The sequence below is a fragment of the Lepisma saccharinum genome, chromosome 3, assembly GCF_977018435.1.
Source record: "Lepisma saccharinum chromosome 3, izLepSacc3.1, whole genome shotgun sequence".
NCBI lineage: Eukaryota > Metazoa > Arthropoda > Insecta > Zygentoma > Lepismatidae > Lepisma > Lepisma saccharinum.
This window is the reverse complement of record NC_139231.1, coordinates 71,457,613-71,475,160: the sequence shown is the minus strand read 5'-3', so window position 1 is coordinate 71,475,160 and position 17,548 is coordinate 71,457,613. Positions and strand designations below refer to the sequence as shown.

Here is a 17,548-nt window from a genome sequence, read left to right as displayed (position 1 = left end):
CAGTACCACACCCTGTTACCTACATCTTTGGGCTACTACAAATAACTCACCACCACTTGCATCATTTTCATTAAATACTACTTCCAAGTCCGATTTCTTAAATTCAGTGTCACTCATCCACTCACAATTCATTGAAAATTTCATATTCATAGATATGGCCAAGTCCTGCATTGTGGCCATGTCTAAGGCGTCATGCTTTGGGCTCTGGCTATGGAACGTGTGCATGTTCAAGTCTCCTGGAGGGAGGGGGGCATAACAACTTTTCTCTTGAGATTTTGGCCTGTGTATGGGACCAGTGGCGACCCACCATCATGAGGAAATTGGGGAGCTAGGAATAAGTAGCATAACCCGGTCATGAAAACCTATAACAATGAATGGGGGTTTGTTGTGCTGACCACACGTCAGCCCGTAACTGGTTGGACGTTCTCCCACCTCGGGTGAGAGTGTGAGTAGGTTCGGGTGGGAGTGAGGCCGGCAATCAATAGGTAGGCCTGGGCCCTCAATGGGCTGTTGTGCCACGGGTTGTTATTATATTATTGATTCCAAGTGTTGCCAACTCAGTCCTAGACAGAAGGTTCATGAGAAAACATATAAATTAATATATTTTTAGAATATGGATCTACAATTGACTTGTCTCATATATAAGGAGCATGCAAACGAGACAGATAAAAGAAGGTCTTTACTCTAAAAATATTTTTGCAACTGCTCGTCACTTTAGCTTGCAGTAACCCAGATTATCTTCTGCAATTTTCATGGATCATTTCATGCTGTTCAATCTATGAATCACACTTGATAGTGTAAAATTGTCTTCAAATTCTTCTGAAAAATCTTCCCCTGATGGTGTCTTCTTTATGTATCATATTAATTGAATTAATTGTATTGAATTTATGGCATTTTACCAGTGGCATTGCTAAAGGAAAACCAGGTGCCTCTTACCCTCTTGACCCCAAGTTTGTAGAAGAAATAATGCCCCAACATAGTCAAATAGTTAGCATTCTTGCATTTAGTATGAGTTGTTGCCCCAGGTTCAATTTCCAGTGACAGCCCTAAAATTTTGGTGGTCTTGAAAGGCTATGGTCTTGAAAGCCAGCAAACAGTAGCTATGGGACATAATGGTCTGACTATGCATCACCCAATGAAAAGCTGCTTGGCAAGTCCTAGCCCTCAGAGAGCTGTTGTACCATGAAGTTTCTTTTTATTATTATTAAATCAACGTACATGTGTATGCATAATGGCATTCTTACTATTATGTATATGTGTGCAATATTCTATATTAACTGTAGACTTCTGAGAATTTTTGTGCATCTCCCATCTGCTAATCTGACCCTTCTATAAATTTTCTGGCTTTGCTTCCAAGTTTTACTACATTCTGCCTGTTCAGTTTTTTAGTTTTTATTCAACTTTATGCACAGATAGGCTAATTGGGACTGGACCTACAGTTTAAAGTGCAATTTGAACCACTATGTGTAGTGTCGTCGCCTTGTAATCAAGGGGTCTCGAGTTTGATACCCAGTGGAGGCACATAGTGGTTTGGATCCTACTTTAAACTGTAGGTTCAGTCTCGATTTGCCTTTCTGTGCATAAAGTGGACTTAAAATACCAACTCAATCAATGTATGTGCCTCCAGGATTCTGCCTGTTCACAGAATCACTATAAACACTAATATTCAATGAAACTTGCTTCAGCCCCAAGTTCGTCGACCACTAGTTTTCCCCTGCTCTTGAAGGTCTGATCATAACATGGCTTTCTTTCAGCCCCCATGTTTACAACCCCGTCAGGGTTTGTCTGATGACATCAAGATGAAACTTCATTTGTTTCCAGCATTGTAACACGTCTGACTACCAAGCTACAGGTGCCGGGTTCAATCCCCGCCCAGTTCAAATCCGGGAACTTTTCTAACGTTGGAAGCGGCCCCGGTGCCCACCCAGCATTGAATGACATGGCTACCTGGGGGAAACCCTGTGGGGTTAAAGGCAGTCAGGAGCGTTATGCTGATCACATCACCCCCCCCCCCACTCATGACCGGATCAAGAAAGTTTGGGAGCATTACCCCCACACCCCCTATATGCCTTCATGGCATGGTGTTAAGTGCAGGGGAGCGAAAAAAAAAGAAATTGTAAAGCATACAATGCTCTTCTGTAAGGCTTGACTGGATCTTTGGCAGATGCCAGAGCACCTTTTTCGAATTTCCCTCTGCTTTCAAAAAACTGCTATGATATTCCAAAATCTGAAAAATTACATCTGCTTAGAATTCCTTCAAGAGCATTCACGTGATTCTTCATGTGGCTTACTTTCGTTGTTGTCTAGATATTCTCAATAGTTTTGTCGCTACGTAAATCTATTAAACTATTGATAATATCTGACCATATTTAATTTTTCAGATTTTGGAATATCATAGCGGTTTTTCGAAAGGAGAGGAGAATTAAAAAATAGCTGCCCTGGCATCTGCCAAAGGCCCATCCGAGCCTTAAGGGGAAAAACACATATTGAAAAACATGGCAACACAACTTACATAGAATACATGAATGTAATAGTGAATAGGAAAAATGTATGTAAGCATAAGTTTACCCACGGTTAATGCCAGAAAAACTGGAAAAGGAGCATCTCTGGAGCTATTGTTTTTTCTTCATGGTATTTCTCCTTTTCATGTTTTGAATCCTGCCGTTCAAATATAGAATTCAGAAATAAATGTTCTTGCTTTACAAACAGTGCTGGCAATTAGGAGGAGACATGAGGGAGAAGATTCCCCCCAATTTTGGCTATAGGGTCTACCCATGAATAAACAAAAACATATCGAACAGCTCAATCGATTGTGGAACTGTAGCACAGCAACCTCCGGTTCACTGCCACTGGGTAGGCCTTAAGCCTAATTCCAGCACGTACTTGCAGATATCTCTTCTCCTTTTGTGTACCAGATGAAATAGATAATGCAAAATCACTTGACGACGAAAAGAAGAAGAGATATCTGGACAAAGTAGAGGGTTTTCCATATCAATTAGATGAGCAACTACGAAGTAATACGAGATTATTCCAAGATGATATCTGTTTCCTGAGCCTCGTTGCATTTGGCGATATGTGTAGCCTACATATTTAATAGAAAGAAAGTATTTCTTCTTACACAGAGCAAGCGTTTAAAGCATATAAATCTTTGGATGCGTACATTTATGTTTTAAGTGAAAAAGTCCGAGATGTACGGACATATAAAAAGTGGAAAAAGGAGGGTTTTTTTTCCTTCCTTCAGTCAGGGTGAGTCAGCGGGATGTGGTAATGCATACTTGCTGATTTCGTTCCCATTTGAACACAGAAATACAAAATGCTCATCGCTATTTTATGTCAATTTTCTACTATTTGTGTTAATCGTGACGATGGAGATGAAAATAAACTGGAAAAATTAATGATGGGACAAACACAATAACATACCATTGCCTCACCAGCATTCAAACATTCTATTCTATAAATGTTGCATAGATTACCATATGCAAAAGATAAAAAAATAATAAAAATTCCCCACTTAGTTTTAGGTTTACACAAAAACTTATTTCTCCTGGTTACACAAAAATATTTTTTTTCTGGCTACACAAAACTTTCAAGAACATAACGTGTAACCCAACTGACTATGACTGAGCATCTTTTGAAATGAAAAGTAATATTTTTGCTCATATCACTAAATCATAAAGAGAAATTCGAGATTTTAATGATTTCACTTCTGCCTTTAATGAAGTGGTTGCTAGGGGGTGCGGGACGCAATATTTTTGGAATCAGGACGGTGGTTTTTTTTTAAAATCCTCACATTCTAAAAGGAAAAATAATGCTATTTCTCGACTAAATTGGGAGACCTGTGAATGATTATTTAGCTCCGATCGTAGTTTACATCCTCCTGCTACACACTCCTTTCCCATATGAACACAATCTTAACTCCCTTTGCAGCATGTTGTGAGCCTACGAACTGGAAGTTATTGTGCTACAACTATGGCATCCACGCGAAGACACTTCCTTCCGGTGGATAGCCTCTATACTTTTGCCCCTGCAGTATGGTCTCTTAAGCTAAGCATTGTCTAACAAGAGAAAGTAAATTGTCTTTGACCACCACTTTTGGCACCTGATCACCGCTACTTTTCAGAAAACACCAAGTACTTCATGTTGTATTGGGTTTACAATTGTTTCGTTTTCTTATGAACAAATAAATGATAAAGATTTTTGTTCTCGAAGTTACATATGCACTTAGTCAGACAACCTTTTTCCAAGCACATCTTGCTTTCACACTACTGATGGCCAAAAATATCTAGATTCAAGAAAATTTGTAAATTTTACTATCGCATTTCTGAGGCAATCCAAATTTGGGATAGAGAGGATTATATCAATTTTTCAGGTAGAATGTATTAACAAAACTCTTAATATGCTGTTTTTTAAGTTTTGTGTTCCTCATTTCACGATCATATACACTGTTACCATCAGTGACCTGCTCATGTGTATGTAACTGGAATTATCAATGTAGGAATGGTGCCTTTCTTCAGCCTCTTCTTTGGTGAAATTTCTAGTAATTCAGATTGTAAATCACGTTCGTAATATTCTGGTAAACAATATTAGCAGCCTGAAATGTTGTCTTTTCGATAGCATTTGCTCTCCCAATTTTTTGGAACTTTTCATCGGACAGAAATGTGTGGTGAACTATGGTAGAATTTTTTGTTTTCTTGAGATAGTGTGGACATGCACTTACAGCACAGTGAGACATTATTATTATTCGGACACTATTATATCAATCGCATAAAAAAATAACTGGAAATACACGAATACAAGAGCAAAAAACAACAACACAGAAACATGTTTCCCTTGCTAAATCTAGCAGATATTAAACTTACCCCCCATGATCTTTCATCTCTATGATGTCACAGTTTTACAACTGCCTCAACTTGCCAAAAAGTGGCCTTTGACCAGACCTTCTGAGGCAGGTGGCAAACAACGTCAATGGACCATGCTTCAGTCTAATTTTTTGTACAGTCTATGGCTAAGATAATAGTACGAAAGTTCTACAATTTTTCTTGTATGTACATATTGCTTACATTGCATAATTATTTCTCTTGCAGTTGATGGTTCTTTCAAGCACATAAACACAATTTTCAATGTAACGTTTAGGGGGGAACACATGCTCCCTTCATCAGACATTTATTCTTGTTTGATTGATGTTACACTTATAAGAATATAGTAAAATTAACAGAAAGAAAAAGGAAGCCATTATAGAGGGTGTTACAAAAGTCCCATTACCCCCCCCCCCTTTGAATTGTAGACAAACCTGCAAAATGTTATTTTAACAGCATGCATATGATGAGAGAATGGTATACCATTAATGACCAATGACCACCATTTACTCCAGAGGATCTGTGTGCACACCGCCATTTTCATGGCATGGTATTATTCGCCTCCAGGTGCGATGTGAAATCCTCCGTAACATGGCTGGCGTGAGGGAAGCAAACGCACTGCGAACAGCTTCTTGAAGTTCCCCAGTTGTCTGATAACGATTATGGGCGACTTTCTGTTTGATGTGTCCCCATAGCGCATTATCACAAGATGTCAGATTTGGACTTTGGGGTGACCATTTTAGAGGCGCTGGTAAATTTGGTGATCCTCGTCCAATCCATTTGTCTCTGAACACATCATTGAGGTATTCTCTTAAAATGGCCACCTGAAATCCAGATCAGACATCTTATGTTATGGGGGATTTCACATCGCACCTGGAGGCGAATAATACTGTGCCATGAAAATGGTGGTGTGCACACAGATCCTCTGGAGTAAATGATGGTCATTGGTCTGATTTAATGGTATACCATCCTCTCATCATACGCATGCTGTTAAAATAACATTTTGCAGGTTTGTCTACAATTCAGAGGAGGGGTAATGGGACTTTTGGTACAATGACCTGTCAATAATTACATTGTTGAAACAAGCCTTTTTTTTTTTTTTAAATGTAATGTGAAGGTAAAGTTTCCCATGCATATAGCACCATGCTGTGAAGGCACATTTAAGGGATGGACGGTGTAGGGCACCACACATTCTCGATCTAGGCCATTTTGGAGGTAATGTGATCACTACCACACACTGGCTGCCTTTACTCCCTCCCCCCTTGGAATTGCCCTCAGGTCCCCATTGATTTGAGGCTGGGTGAGTCCCAGAGCCACTTTATGCAGGGTCAAGGCCTGAAAAATTCCAACCTTAGCTCACCCATAATGGGAATCGAACCTGGCTATCCTGCATTATTACTATTTCAAATGAAGATGCTATCAAACCTCAATTATCGATCCTAAATATCATCAGGCAATTCAAAATCATCATCCTCTCTACAAAGATTCTTGATGTGTTCTGCAGGACTAAATTTCAAAGGTAGCTTACCCCACTTATGAAAAAGATAACTCCATAGTGAGTCTATATTGACACTCCCTTTATTGAATTTCTTCCAGGGTTCCTCTGCAATGAACAACGCCTCTCACACATTTAAATCATTGCCTCCCATTACTCTTTTTAAAGACTTTGATGATGTGAACTAACAAACTCATTTGTGGGTCCAAATTTGTGATGTCTAAATCATATTCATGCCATCGTTTTCCCATTTTTCTTAATGTTTGCCCCACACAATCTTTCGAACATGAACATATTATTTTACATAATCCTGTGGTTACCTCATCTGGCACTGTTTTTCTCATTTGATATTCGTTAAATGTAAATTCCAAATTCCTTTGTGATTAAAAACAATTTTGAAGTCAAATTCTTGAAGAAGAAAAAAAAATGTGCAATTTTGTGTGGCAAACCCTTGTGGAATGGAATACAGGTTAATTTCTTTGCAACAATGAGAACATGTATAATTATTCATAATTACCTTTTTACTCACTTGATCACTCTTATAATCAGTCTTTATTGACTTCATTAACTAACAATATAAATAAATAAAACCATTTGAGTGAGAAATATAAGTGAATATCATTATTAATTTTAATTGATTGTTTTTGTATGTGGGTAAAATAATGTAAAAACCTTTTAAATGTCCTTAGATGCAATACTATGACAATACTAAGAAAAAAGGAAATCACAATCCTGTAATTAGCCTTCCATCACTTGTACACTAATATTTTTCACATATATCTATTGTTTTTCTATTATTAAATATTGGGAATGAAACAGACTAATTGATACTTTCTTGGCATTGAGTGTATATTAATAATTTCTGGTAATTGTGCCAATTTGATATTAATGTAAATAGTTGATCCAGTTTGTTATTGTTTTATAAGTATAAAAGTTTATTTCATGTTCCCTGTTTTTGTAAAACAAAATTTCTAATATGTAGCCTGAGGCTAAACCGATCAAACTTGTGCAATAATAATTAAAGGAGGTTAATGATTAATTTAGGTTTCTGAAAACGCACTTACAATTTTGTATCACTTCGGTTAGGTTGTCAGTATCACTAAATTTTATGTCTGTTTGCCATAAAAGTTTTTTTTTCTTTTCTAATGTCCATATTACTATCATTGTATACTATAAAATGTAAAAAATACTACAAAGCTCCGTGTTCTTACATATGGTACCTTCTTTTTTCATCTGCCAATGTTTTGATCACCATTACTACGATCTTCATCATAGATTATAAGAAATTCAAATTTGAATCTTTAAACCCATGCTGAAACTTTGACCTGCACCAGCAAAGTCATTTCCTCTCCTTTAAAAAAACTGCTGTGATATTCCAAATTCCGAAAATTTACATCTGCATAGAATTCCTTCTAGAGCATTCAAGCCAATCTTTCAGTTTGTTTCACAGATGACAACCATTTGAATGGTGTAGAACAGGTCTGGTGAACCTGTTATAATTGTGGAAGAGCACACTCGTATGCATATGTGGACTGGAGAGCGAGCAGCAATATTGGAGTGTTGTAAGAGGGGCAACAGGAGGAAGCGAGGGAGGAGTTTTCATTGAGTTCATGCAGTGCGCAAGCACAAAACTCTCACATGGAAGCGTTTGCTGACCTCCACAAGTGTAAGCGAGTTGTTCAGGTCTGCTCTAGGAGGAAATCTGAACAGATGTAATTTTCTAGAATTCCGAATATCATTGTGGTTTTCCAAAAGAAGGGAAATTTTGGGGAACAACTTTGCTTATTCAGGCCAAAGCTTCAGTATGGGCTTAGGAATAAAATGGTCGAAAACAGGGCACATTGATTTCTGCCAGTTTGTGCACATGTGTTCTATGATGAAGATCATCGTCATAATAACCGAAACTTTGGACAAATGAAGTAAAAAGTTACCAGTCATAAGTACGCAATCCATTGAAGTTTGTTAGTAAAATTTGACATAAGTCCACGCCTATTAACTATACATGTAACCTGTTATCAGTTCGAGTTTGACATCTGTTTTAAAGAACAGCAATTATTTTAAAAGCAAAATTATTCCTTTACACTTGACGAGAATGTCAGATAACTTCTTTACGACTTCATGCAGGGCTACTGTCTTCAGTTGCAGGTTTTCGGAGATTTTCCTCAAAGATTCTGCCCTTGAGATAGGTCCAGAGGTTAAAATGTATCACGGAAATAAACTATGTGACATTGATGACCAGGGCTTTCTTTCTCCACAAACATCTGGAAATCTTCAGGAAAGGTACAGTGCATACTGTGTGTGTCCCCCTTCCCCCAGTCTCTCCAGTGTGTGGCTTTTTCTCTAACAGTAACTGTTCCTTGCTTTGCTGTGCTATGGATGTAGCTGTCCTTTTTCTGAAAGATTTCTGATCATGATGTTGTGCTTAAATGTTTTAACCTGTAATTCTCAGATTCCACTAGCCAGAACAATGTTTGAAATTGGCAATCGGAAGTTGCAAATTGCAACTGTTTTTTATTTTTTTTTATTTGGTGCCTGTCTCTATTTGGTAGGTTCTAAATTTTGGTGACCACATAATTCTTGTGCTCATGAACATGAAAAAAAATGCATATTTTCATGAATATTTTTGATGCAGGAACATGGGAGTATTGTTTTTCTCACATTGTAGAATGGGCAGTTTCATTGATGATTCATGAGTCAAAGAATTTCTTTCCTTTTTGAACATGTGCATGCAGTTATCCCTTTCTGTTAAACATTTGAGTGTGGTGTATCAATAGATATTTAAATTATTGTATCAACTAAAAAAATTCATCTAAGAACACTTCGCAAAGTAATATGAAAGTAAAGTCAATCATATTTGTTTAATCCAAAATACTCTCATCATAAAATTTACAGAAATGTATACTTCTTAAAGTTTCTCATTTTAGTTGGATCCACGTTTTGTTGATTAATTATATAGCTTTGATTTTGAAGCACTAATGCACACAAGGAAGAAGTTTGATTCATTAAGTTTGCTGTGAACCCGTACGTGGATCTGACATTAACATGGTTCTTATGAAGTGCTGTGTAAAGCCACTCATGTGCTTTGCTCCATTACGGCCCATGTAAAGCCAGACATAAGTGTGAGTTCACAACAAACTCTCTGCATCAAAATCAAGCATTTGTTAACCTAGGGCTACCAGAAATATACTGGATCCAAAGTGACACCAAGATATCAAAGTTTTGAACCCCAAGCCAGAATGTTTATGGTTAATTTGTAAAGAAAACAACATTCCTGTTCTTCATTCCCATTTTTTTGCCTGTTCCTTGTTATGCTCTATGGAAGATGCCTAAAATTTTATGACTGCCATGTTTTTCATCTGTGTTGAGTATAAGTAGATCTTTATTTTGATGAAGTTGAACAGTAATGTTAGGCATTCTTAATTTCATTACATAGCAATCAGGACACTGTTTCCTAAAGTTATCAGTAATATTACTTATATACCAATATATCTGTATCAACCAATATCGATTAGAGTGCCAATTAATCTGTTTTACCTATCCTTACAGTGAAGTAGATTGGTCTGTACTTTTAGGTAACCCTTTTTCTCCCTGTATTGAGCCAGTAGCTTAAGACGTTGACTAGATATCGTCATTGTAGATATTGAGTAGGACGTTTAGTAATGACACTGAGATTTTCCTGCATTAGATCCATTTTTAGATGTATTTTCCCCATCCACCAGGTGATGCGCAAGTTATTTCTGTAGATGGTGATTGAGGGGTTTTGCCGTTGCACATTTGAGAGGATAAGGGAGAGTTATCCATGATCAAGCTATGCATCCCAGGATTGCAAGGCCACCAAGGCTTTCCCAAAAGTTTTCCATCATAAGATATATTCATTCTATCTGTTGCCTAGAGAGTATTAGTGTGGTTCAGTCTGTTGGAAGAGAAGAGAGGGTAGAATATATGTTTATCTGTCACCTACTATGTTTATCAAGGATGTACTGTTCAAGACATCTGTGAGCAGAAAGGAACAACCTGTCATCCTCCCTAACCACCACCAGGCCACAAGAAAAGAAAAACTAGGTAAATTAATGCTTTTTTAGCCCAAATATGCTTTTTTGTATTGTATTTATGGGTATATTAATAGTGACTGCTCTCTCAGGAAATATCCCTCCTCACTCATTGTTTTCTTATGTATTACTGGTGAACAGAGACTGCATGATTTTATGTGTCTCTGGTGTACAAATGAGAGTAAACCTTCACATTAGAGTAATTTTTATTCCTCCGATCATTTTTTTATAATTTCCACTTTATGTAATGGCCTATTATATATACTCCTCTAAATTTGATATGCACACTCACACATACATTGCATCCCCATTAAGCAGCAGAGGAGTGGGGAGCCACTTGCCTTGAAGGTAAAATATATTGGAGGGAAGGCACCCTTCTTTTCAAAGAACCACCTCCTGTTTCTCCTGTGTGTGTGTGTTTTTTTAGGTGTGAGATAATACCAATTTGAACCAATACTGATACCAATGCCAATACTCGTATCGATTACCACCAACACCAATACTTAAAAATTATAACAATTCAAAGTTATTCAGAATATTTATAAATTTTAATGCTTATAATTTTACATGAACTATACAGTAGCAATCTACCAGAGTTTTGCTTTAAAATATTCATAATTTCACACGAGACAATCCTTTAAATCACAAAATCTACTTCTCTCCACAGTTTTGTTGCAAAAATAAAGAAGAGTATACATATTTTCATAATTTCCAGGATATTCAGACCCTGTAAAAGTGTCACGTGGCATTTTTGAGGACCATGTGAGAATTCCAGACTCCAAAAGTATCAACCAGTATCAGTGATTCAGTTTCAACCAATGCTTTTCTATATAGAGACTAAAGAAAAATATCTAAAGTGTAAATTGTCCAACTCGAGGTAGGTAGTGATTTGGAAGAAAAAAAAAGTGTGATGTCACTTTCTCCATCACTTGTAGGCAGGGCCAGACTGGGATTGCCAAGAGGGCAGTGGAAATTTTTCCTCAAGAGGGTGCTGATTGTGAGCAGTTGGGGGATAAAAGGCGCTGAATGTGTGTTTTTGGAAGGGCACTGAGAGGTCACACCGGGAGTTTGCCCGGTGGGCCAGTCTGGCCCTGCTTGTAGGCCAAAGTCCAATTAGTTTTCACTTATTTTTCATGAGAGATGGAAGAATTCTCGACACTTATTCTTATTACTTGAATGGGTTTTGAAGTTGAAGGAAGTTTTCATTCAACGGTCAGCTATTTATAAAATACTTCTACTCCATTTGTAGGCAAGAAATGGAGAACATTGTGATATATATATATATTGCGATATAAAAGGAATGGACACAGAAAACTTTTTTTATGCATTATTATTAGTAGTACTGGTATTTCAAAGATATTTTGGGAGTGGTTGAATCCTCAACCTCTGTCCCCTCTCTCTCTCTCAACTCAACCTTGTCTAGCCTGGAAAAAAGTTTCACACAAAGGTGAGGCTGTAACCCTGTAACCCATTTTGAGAAATGGTCTTAATAATAGTAACAATAATCATGCAGTAAACTAGAACTGTTCTTGACTGCACATACAACTAAACTTTGACATTGGCAAAATAAAAATAACGAAGTTTTTAAAATTTTAATATGCAGTTTCAATGGTAAGCCTGGATAATGTTTACATCTTTCACAACTACTGGTTCACATTTCGGTTTAATGTGTTGAGTTGGTAAGGTGAGTAATACCACAAATTACAGATGTCCACATTCCATGATCCCTACCATTGACAGGCATGATGCAAGAAGAGTAAAAACTGACATGGGTACTCTTGTGACTCATGCTGTTTTGTGGTTCACAAAAATCAGGGGAGTCTAAGACTGAACACATGGTGAAATGGAATGTTCCCAAGAAGCTATAATACGGCTCTAAGAATTCAATACTTGAAACCCAGCCATGGAAGATTTATGGAAGTTAAGTATTGCATTGTTCTCCTCCGTGGCCGTGTGGTCTAAGGTGCTGTGATTTGGACTCCGACTCCTGGACGGCATGGGTTCAGTCTCTGGTTTCTCGGCCTATGTATAGGACCAGTGGCAACCCACCATCGTGAGAAAATTGGGGAGCTATGAGTGAGTAGCGTAACCCGGTCTCGGAAATCTCCTATAACGACTGAGGGTTCGACGTGCTGACCCCATGTCACCCCATTACCGGTTGAAGATCTCCACACGTCTAGGTAGGATTGTGGGAGGGAGACTGGTAGTCGGGAGAATGGCCTAGGCCCTTCAAGGGCTGTCAACCCACATGTTGTAAGTATTGCGTTTGTTGATGGGCACATCTCCAAATGAATGTGCTACAGATGGTATGGAAAGTTTGAAACAAGTGATCATTGCAGAATTGGATGAAGAGCACATAAAGGAATTATTGTAGGGAGATGGTGGGTGCAGTACATGCTTTAGCTAGATTTATTGTTTATAAATACTAATGTATTAAGTATAACGAACTACTACTTTGCAAGGTAAGAGTGATTTATACATGGGGTAGAAATTGACAAGGTGCAAATTTTAAGGATTGATTTATCACAGGGATAAAGTGAAAGAGCACACTAAAAATAACAGTCTTTTAAACACCAACATTTATTTCTTCTCTCCAATTTGCTCCCTCTGTTGGAAGGTAATTTGAGTTCAGCCTGTAGTACTTTTTAACTGATGCTGATACCAAAGTAGGGAAGTGCATTTTCCCTAGTGCTCTTCATAATGACAGTGTTGTAATTAATAGCAAGGTGAGGGAGAAGATAGCAGAAGAAATGATGACTTCCTAATACGTATGTGGAAATAGTGAAGGAGTAGTACAGAAACAGCTTGAGGAAATCCAAAGAGCTGGGTAAGCACAGGAAAGTGTGAAGTGTTAGTAACAAGAAATGTACAAAGAATAACGTTGAAGGTAGTAGAATTTCAAATATCAGGGAAGCATAATTAGATGAGGAGGTAAATATGATAGATATATCCACAAAATAAGTTCTGTTTTGCAAATATTGCTGCTGCAGTCACTATGGTGTGCGTTGAGTTTCCGATTCTTTGGCAAGGCATAAATCCCGTTTGCAGTCATTTGAACTGCATTTATACAATGTGCTGTGTGTTTATAATGTTTAAGAAAATCGAGAAGCCTGCCTGTTTCTTGAATGCAAGGAACATGAAACTGGCTGAAATTGAGAGAGAACAGACGATTCACGATTACAGCTTAACCAAGATGAAAAGAACCACATCAAACTCATGAACTAAAATGGACAGTCATTTGTTTTCTCTATCGCTTCACTTTTTCTTGTGCCTGAATGCCTATGTTGCCATACGTATAACTTCCCTCCCATGCTTCATTGTTAAATATGATGCCTCTGCTTTTTCTGTGTATGCTTTCCCCATCATGATTCAAACACTTAACAATGAATAAAGATGAAAATGATGGGGTGAATAATGCTGCACATTGTGGCAGTCCAAGGGCAGGATTATATGGCAGACAGCTATTTGTTTCGCTCATGTTCCCTCTTCTTGCTTACAGTTGAAAATTTGATGACAGCCTCACAGCGGTTTTCTCATCTTAGTCAAGCAGTATGTCACTATTCTATAGTTTTTCACCAATTTCGTGGTCACCTAATAAACTTCATTTTCAGAAATTGTGTGCACATGCTGGGTGCCAAAGATGCTTACAGAAGAGCACAAAGTGAAATGGCAGGCCCAGTGGCAGCGATTGGGTTCCAAAACCAGGAGGGGGGGGGGGGCAAGCACAGTTTATTTCCCTTTGTTGATAAGGTTTAGCATAGTGTGGGGACAAAAGTGGGAGCAACTGCCCCCCTTGCCCTCCCCCCCCCTAATCGCTGCCACTGGGCAGGCCTGTGCATTGGTCTTTCTAGCACAATACAGTGAGCAATGACTTTTTGAGCCGTACAGTCACAGGAGACAAGACATGTGTTTCCACATCTGAAATCCTTCCTTGTCGACTGGTGGTTCCACAATGACAACAAGATGAAAGAAGCTGCCACCGCGTGGTTTGAATTGCAGCCAGCATCATTCTATAATGAAGGGTGACCTGCTACAACAAATGCCACAACAATGATGGTAACGTTGTCAAAAAGGGTTAGAGACAGAAGCAAGATGTAGGGATGGAGCTCGAATTCTTAAGGAATATAATAGGAAAGATCAGAAGACACAAAATAAGGAATGATAAAATTTGAGAGAGAGTGGAGGTTAAGCTGCAGAAGAGAATAAATCAGGCACAGTAGAGGAGGTTCAGACATGTGAAGAGGATGGGGTGGGACTACCAGTGAGATCACAAGGAGAGGGGGAAAAGTCCAGAAGAAGACCAAGATTTTTCTGCAAGTGGTAAAGAGTGTAAGAACAAGAGGACATGATTGGAACACAGTGGAAAGAGAGAAGTGATGGAAGATCAGAAGAAAATGGAGAGGCTGACTTCTATGCCTATCTACTTAGGGACAGGAAACAGTGAAGGATAATGATAACCATTGTGGCAAAATTTCATGTTGTTCAGATTATTTATGAAAATTGGAATGTAAGTATACCATTGCAACTAACCAACCATATTTTGGAACTTCTACCGGATTTTTTTTTTTTTTTAATTAGATAATTCCAACTTGTGTCCTGAGTCAAATCAAGCCTTAACTACATACCCAACTGATGGCGACACTATTTTCCAACATTGTCCATATATACTCCTTCTTACAAGATTTGTTAATCTCAGAGGTGTTGTGTCTTTTCAGGTTGGTACAGCTTGAAGTAACATCGTTAGAGGATGTGTACTGGTTAGAAGATAGTAGAGTTGAAGGTTTGTTAGGCAAAGATTTCGTGACATGGACTGCAGCCCGCCAAGCACTCCCTACTTCCAAAGATGATCTAGAAGGACTTAAAATTTCACTCTGGAGCTCAGTGGTAAAAAGCAGCCAGCATCAGGAAGCATGGACCTGGGGTAAGTGTTTCTGTAAAAACATGTCCGTTTATTCTTATTGTCATCAAACAAAAGAACTAATACAGTGTATTACCTTACCTTGACACATGCAGGAGGTGTACTATGCAGAAATTTTAGCAAGAATGCAAGCTGGACCAGAGCTCAAACTTAATTGTTAGAGCACTATTTATAGGTAATCAGAAAAGGAGGAGGAGGGTTGTTGGTAAAGGAATGTGCTAACACTTACCTCTGCATCCTGGTGACAGCACTGACTGGTCTCATTTCTGTTCTTCTTGCTTGGCTTACAGTATCACCCAAAGGTAGACAACTCTTACATAACAAAGACGAGTTCCCTCACGACACCCAAATCTTATACGAGGGTCACTATTTATATTTTGAGCCTAACAATGAAAAAACAGGAATTTGGCATTGAAAACTGCTTTATTGTTTTTCGAAGTATTCTCCTTTATGGTCAATACACTTTTGCGTTCGTTCGAACCATTTGTCAAAGCAGTTTTTTCAATCTTCTTGAGACACCTCCATAATATGGTTTTTGAACGCATCAACGGCATCTTCCGCCGACGAAAATCGTTGTCCACGCAATTTATTCTTGACATTCGGGAACAAGAAGAAGTCATTGGGTGCCAAATCAGGACTGTACGGCGGATGACCCATCAGTTCGATTTTTTGGCATGTCTTGATGAAGAATGATCCGACAGCGTTTGTTTGTTTTCCGTATTTGACCGAAGACCTCTGGCAAACAAATTGTTGTGTACCATTCTACGTTCCTCTAAAGGCACAGTTGCCACATGACTAGTTTTCCCGAAAAAAACAGGCGACCATTTGTTTCGATGTGCTTCGAGCGCGAACAACTTTTGTTGGATTGGGTTCATCTTGAAACACCCATACAGTCGACTGCTGTTTACGTTCCGGCTCATATGCATATATCCATGATTCGTCACCTGTTACAATCTTATATACGTCTTTTGAAGCACCATGATTGTATTTATTGAGCATTTGTTTGCACCAATTGACGCGAGCGTCTTTTTGAGTTTTTGTCAAATTGTGTGGGATCCAAGGAGAACATACCTTTCTCACAGCTAAATGATCATGTAATATTTTATATATGCTGGTGGAACTAATGCCTATGGTTGCCTCAATCTCACAGTATGTCACATGACGATCTTGCAGTATTAGGTTTTGCACAGCATCAATGTTTTCTTGAACAACAACTGATTTTGGACGACCTTCACGAATCTCGTCGGTGAGCGAATGGCGGCCACGATTAAATTCATTATACCATCGTTTCACAGTGGCAAAGGATGAGGCTTCATCGCCAAATGTGGAAGTAAGTTGATCGATGCACTCTTGTCTTGATAATCCACGTCGAAAATCGTAAAAAATCATCGCACGAAAATGTTCACGAGTTAATTCCATTTTATTGTTGTCGTGCAATCTCCAAGGCAACATAAACAACACAAATGAAGCTATTGACAAAACATTTGAAGTACGTTATGGTCAATAATGCCAGACGATTCCGTGCAAACGTCAAATCGCGCCTAACTTCAATCGTGTTGCCAAGGCTCAAAATATAAATAGTGACCCTCGTATACATAGTAGCTACTGCCACTACCTTTTGTCGCCTCCATTACCTGTGGAAACCTCCTATGCAAGTAGGTGCATTCCTTTAGATGGAGGCCTCCCTGATGGCGCAGTGGTAGCGTCGTCGCCTTGTAATCAAGGGGTTCCGGGTTCGATTCCCGGTGGAGGCACATAGTGGTTCGGATCCCACTTTAAACTGTAGGTCCAGTCCCGATTAGCCTTACTGTGCATAAAGTGGACTTAAAACTACAAATCAATCCAATCCAATCCTTTAGATGGAGGCGACCAAGATTGTTCCGGAGTTCCAGGAAAAAGCTTGGTTTACAGGTATGCATAAGTACACCAGAAAATGGCAAGTATGGAAATCAAAATTACTTGAAATCGTGCATTTTGAATCGAGCTTATACTGATGTATACAGGGTCCATTCTGAAAGTATACGAACTTATTTATTTGCAAACAATTTATTGATGACAATTACAACTGCTGTCAATAGTCTTCAATGTAGGCACCTTCAGCCTCAATACAGCGAGTATAGCGACTTTTCCACTGTTCACAGCAGTCCTGGAAGTCCTTGACTGAAACCCCCTTTAATGCTGCGGTCGTGGGAGCTTGAACCTCTTCAATTGACGCAAAACACTTCCCCTT

At 38.6% G+C, this 17,548-nt stretch overlaps 1 protein-coding gene across 5 annotated transcripts in view; it reads left to right on the top strand.

Annotated features, from left to right (window-relative positions):
- Window positions 1-17,548, top strand: part of LOC145985122 (apoptosis-resistant E3 ubiquitin protein ligase 1) — a 179,524-nt gene that overhangs the window by 121,732 nt on the left and 40,244 nt on the right. For 3 of the 5 annotated variants that reach the window (XM_083118758.1, XM_083118757.1, XM_083118760.1), the window contains 2 exons: window positions 8,491-8,631; window positions 15,116-15,321. In XM_083118758.1, the coding sequence (XP_082974884.1) occupies window positions 8,491-8,631; window positions 15,116-15,321 (347 nt within the window). The remainder of the gene's footprint in view (window positions 1-8,490; window positions 8,632-15,115; window positions 15,322-17,548) is intronic. The other 2 variants (XM_083118761.1, XM_083118759.1) reach the window with 1 other exon arrangement.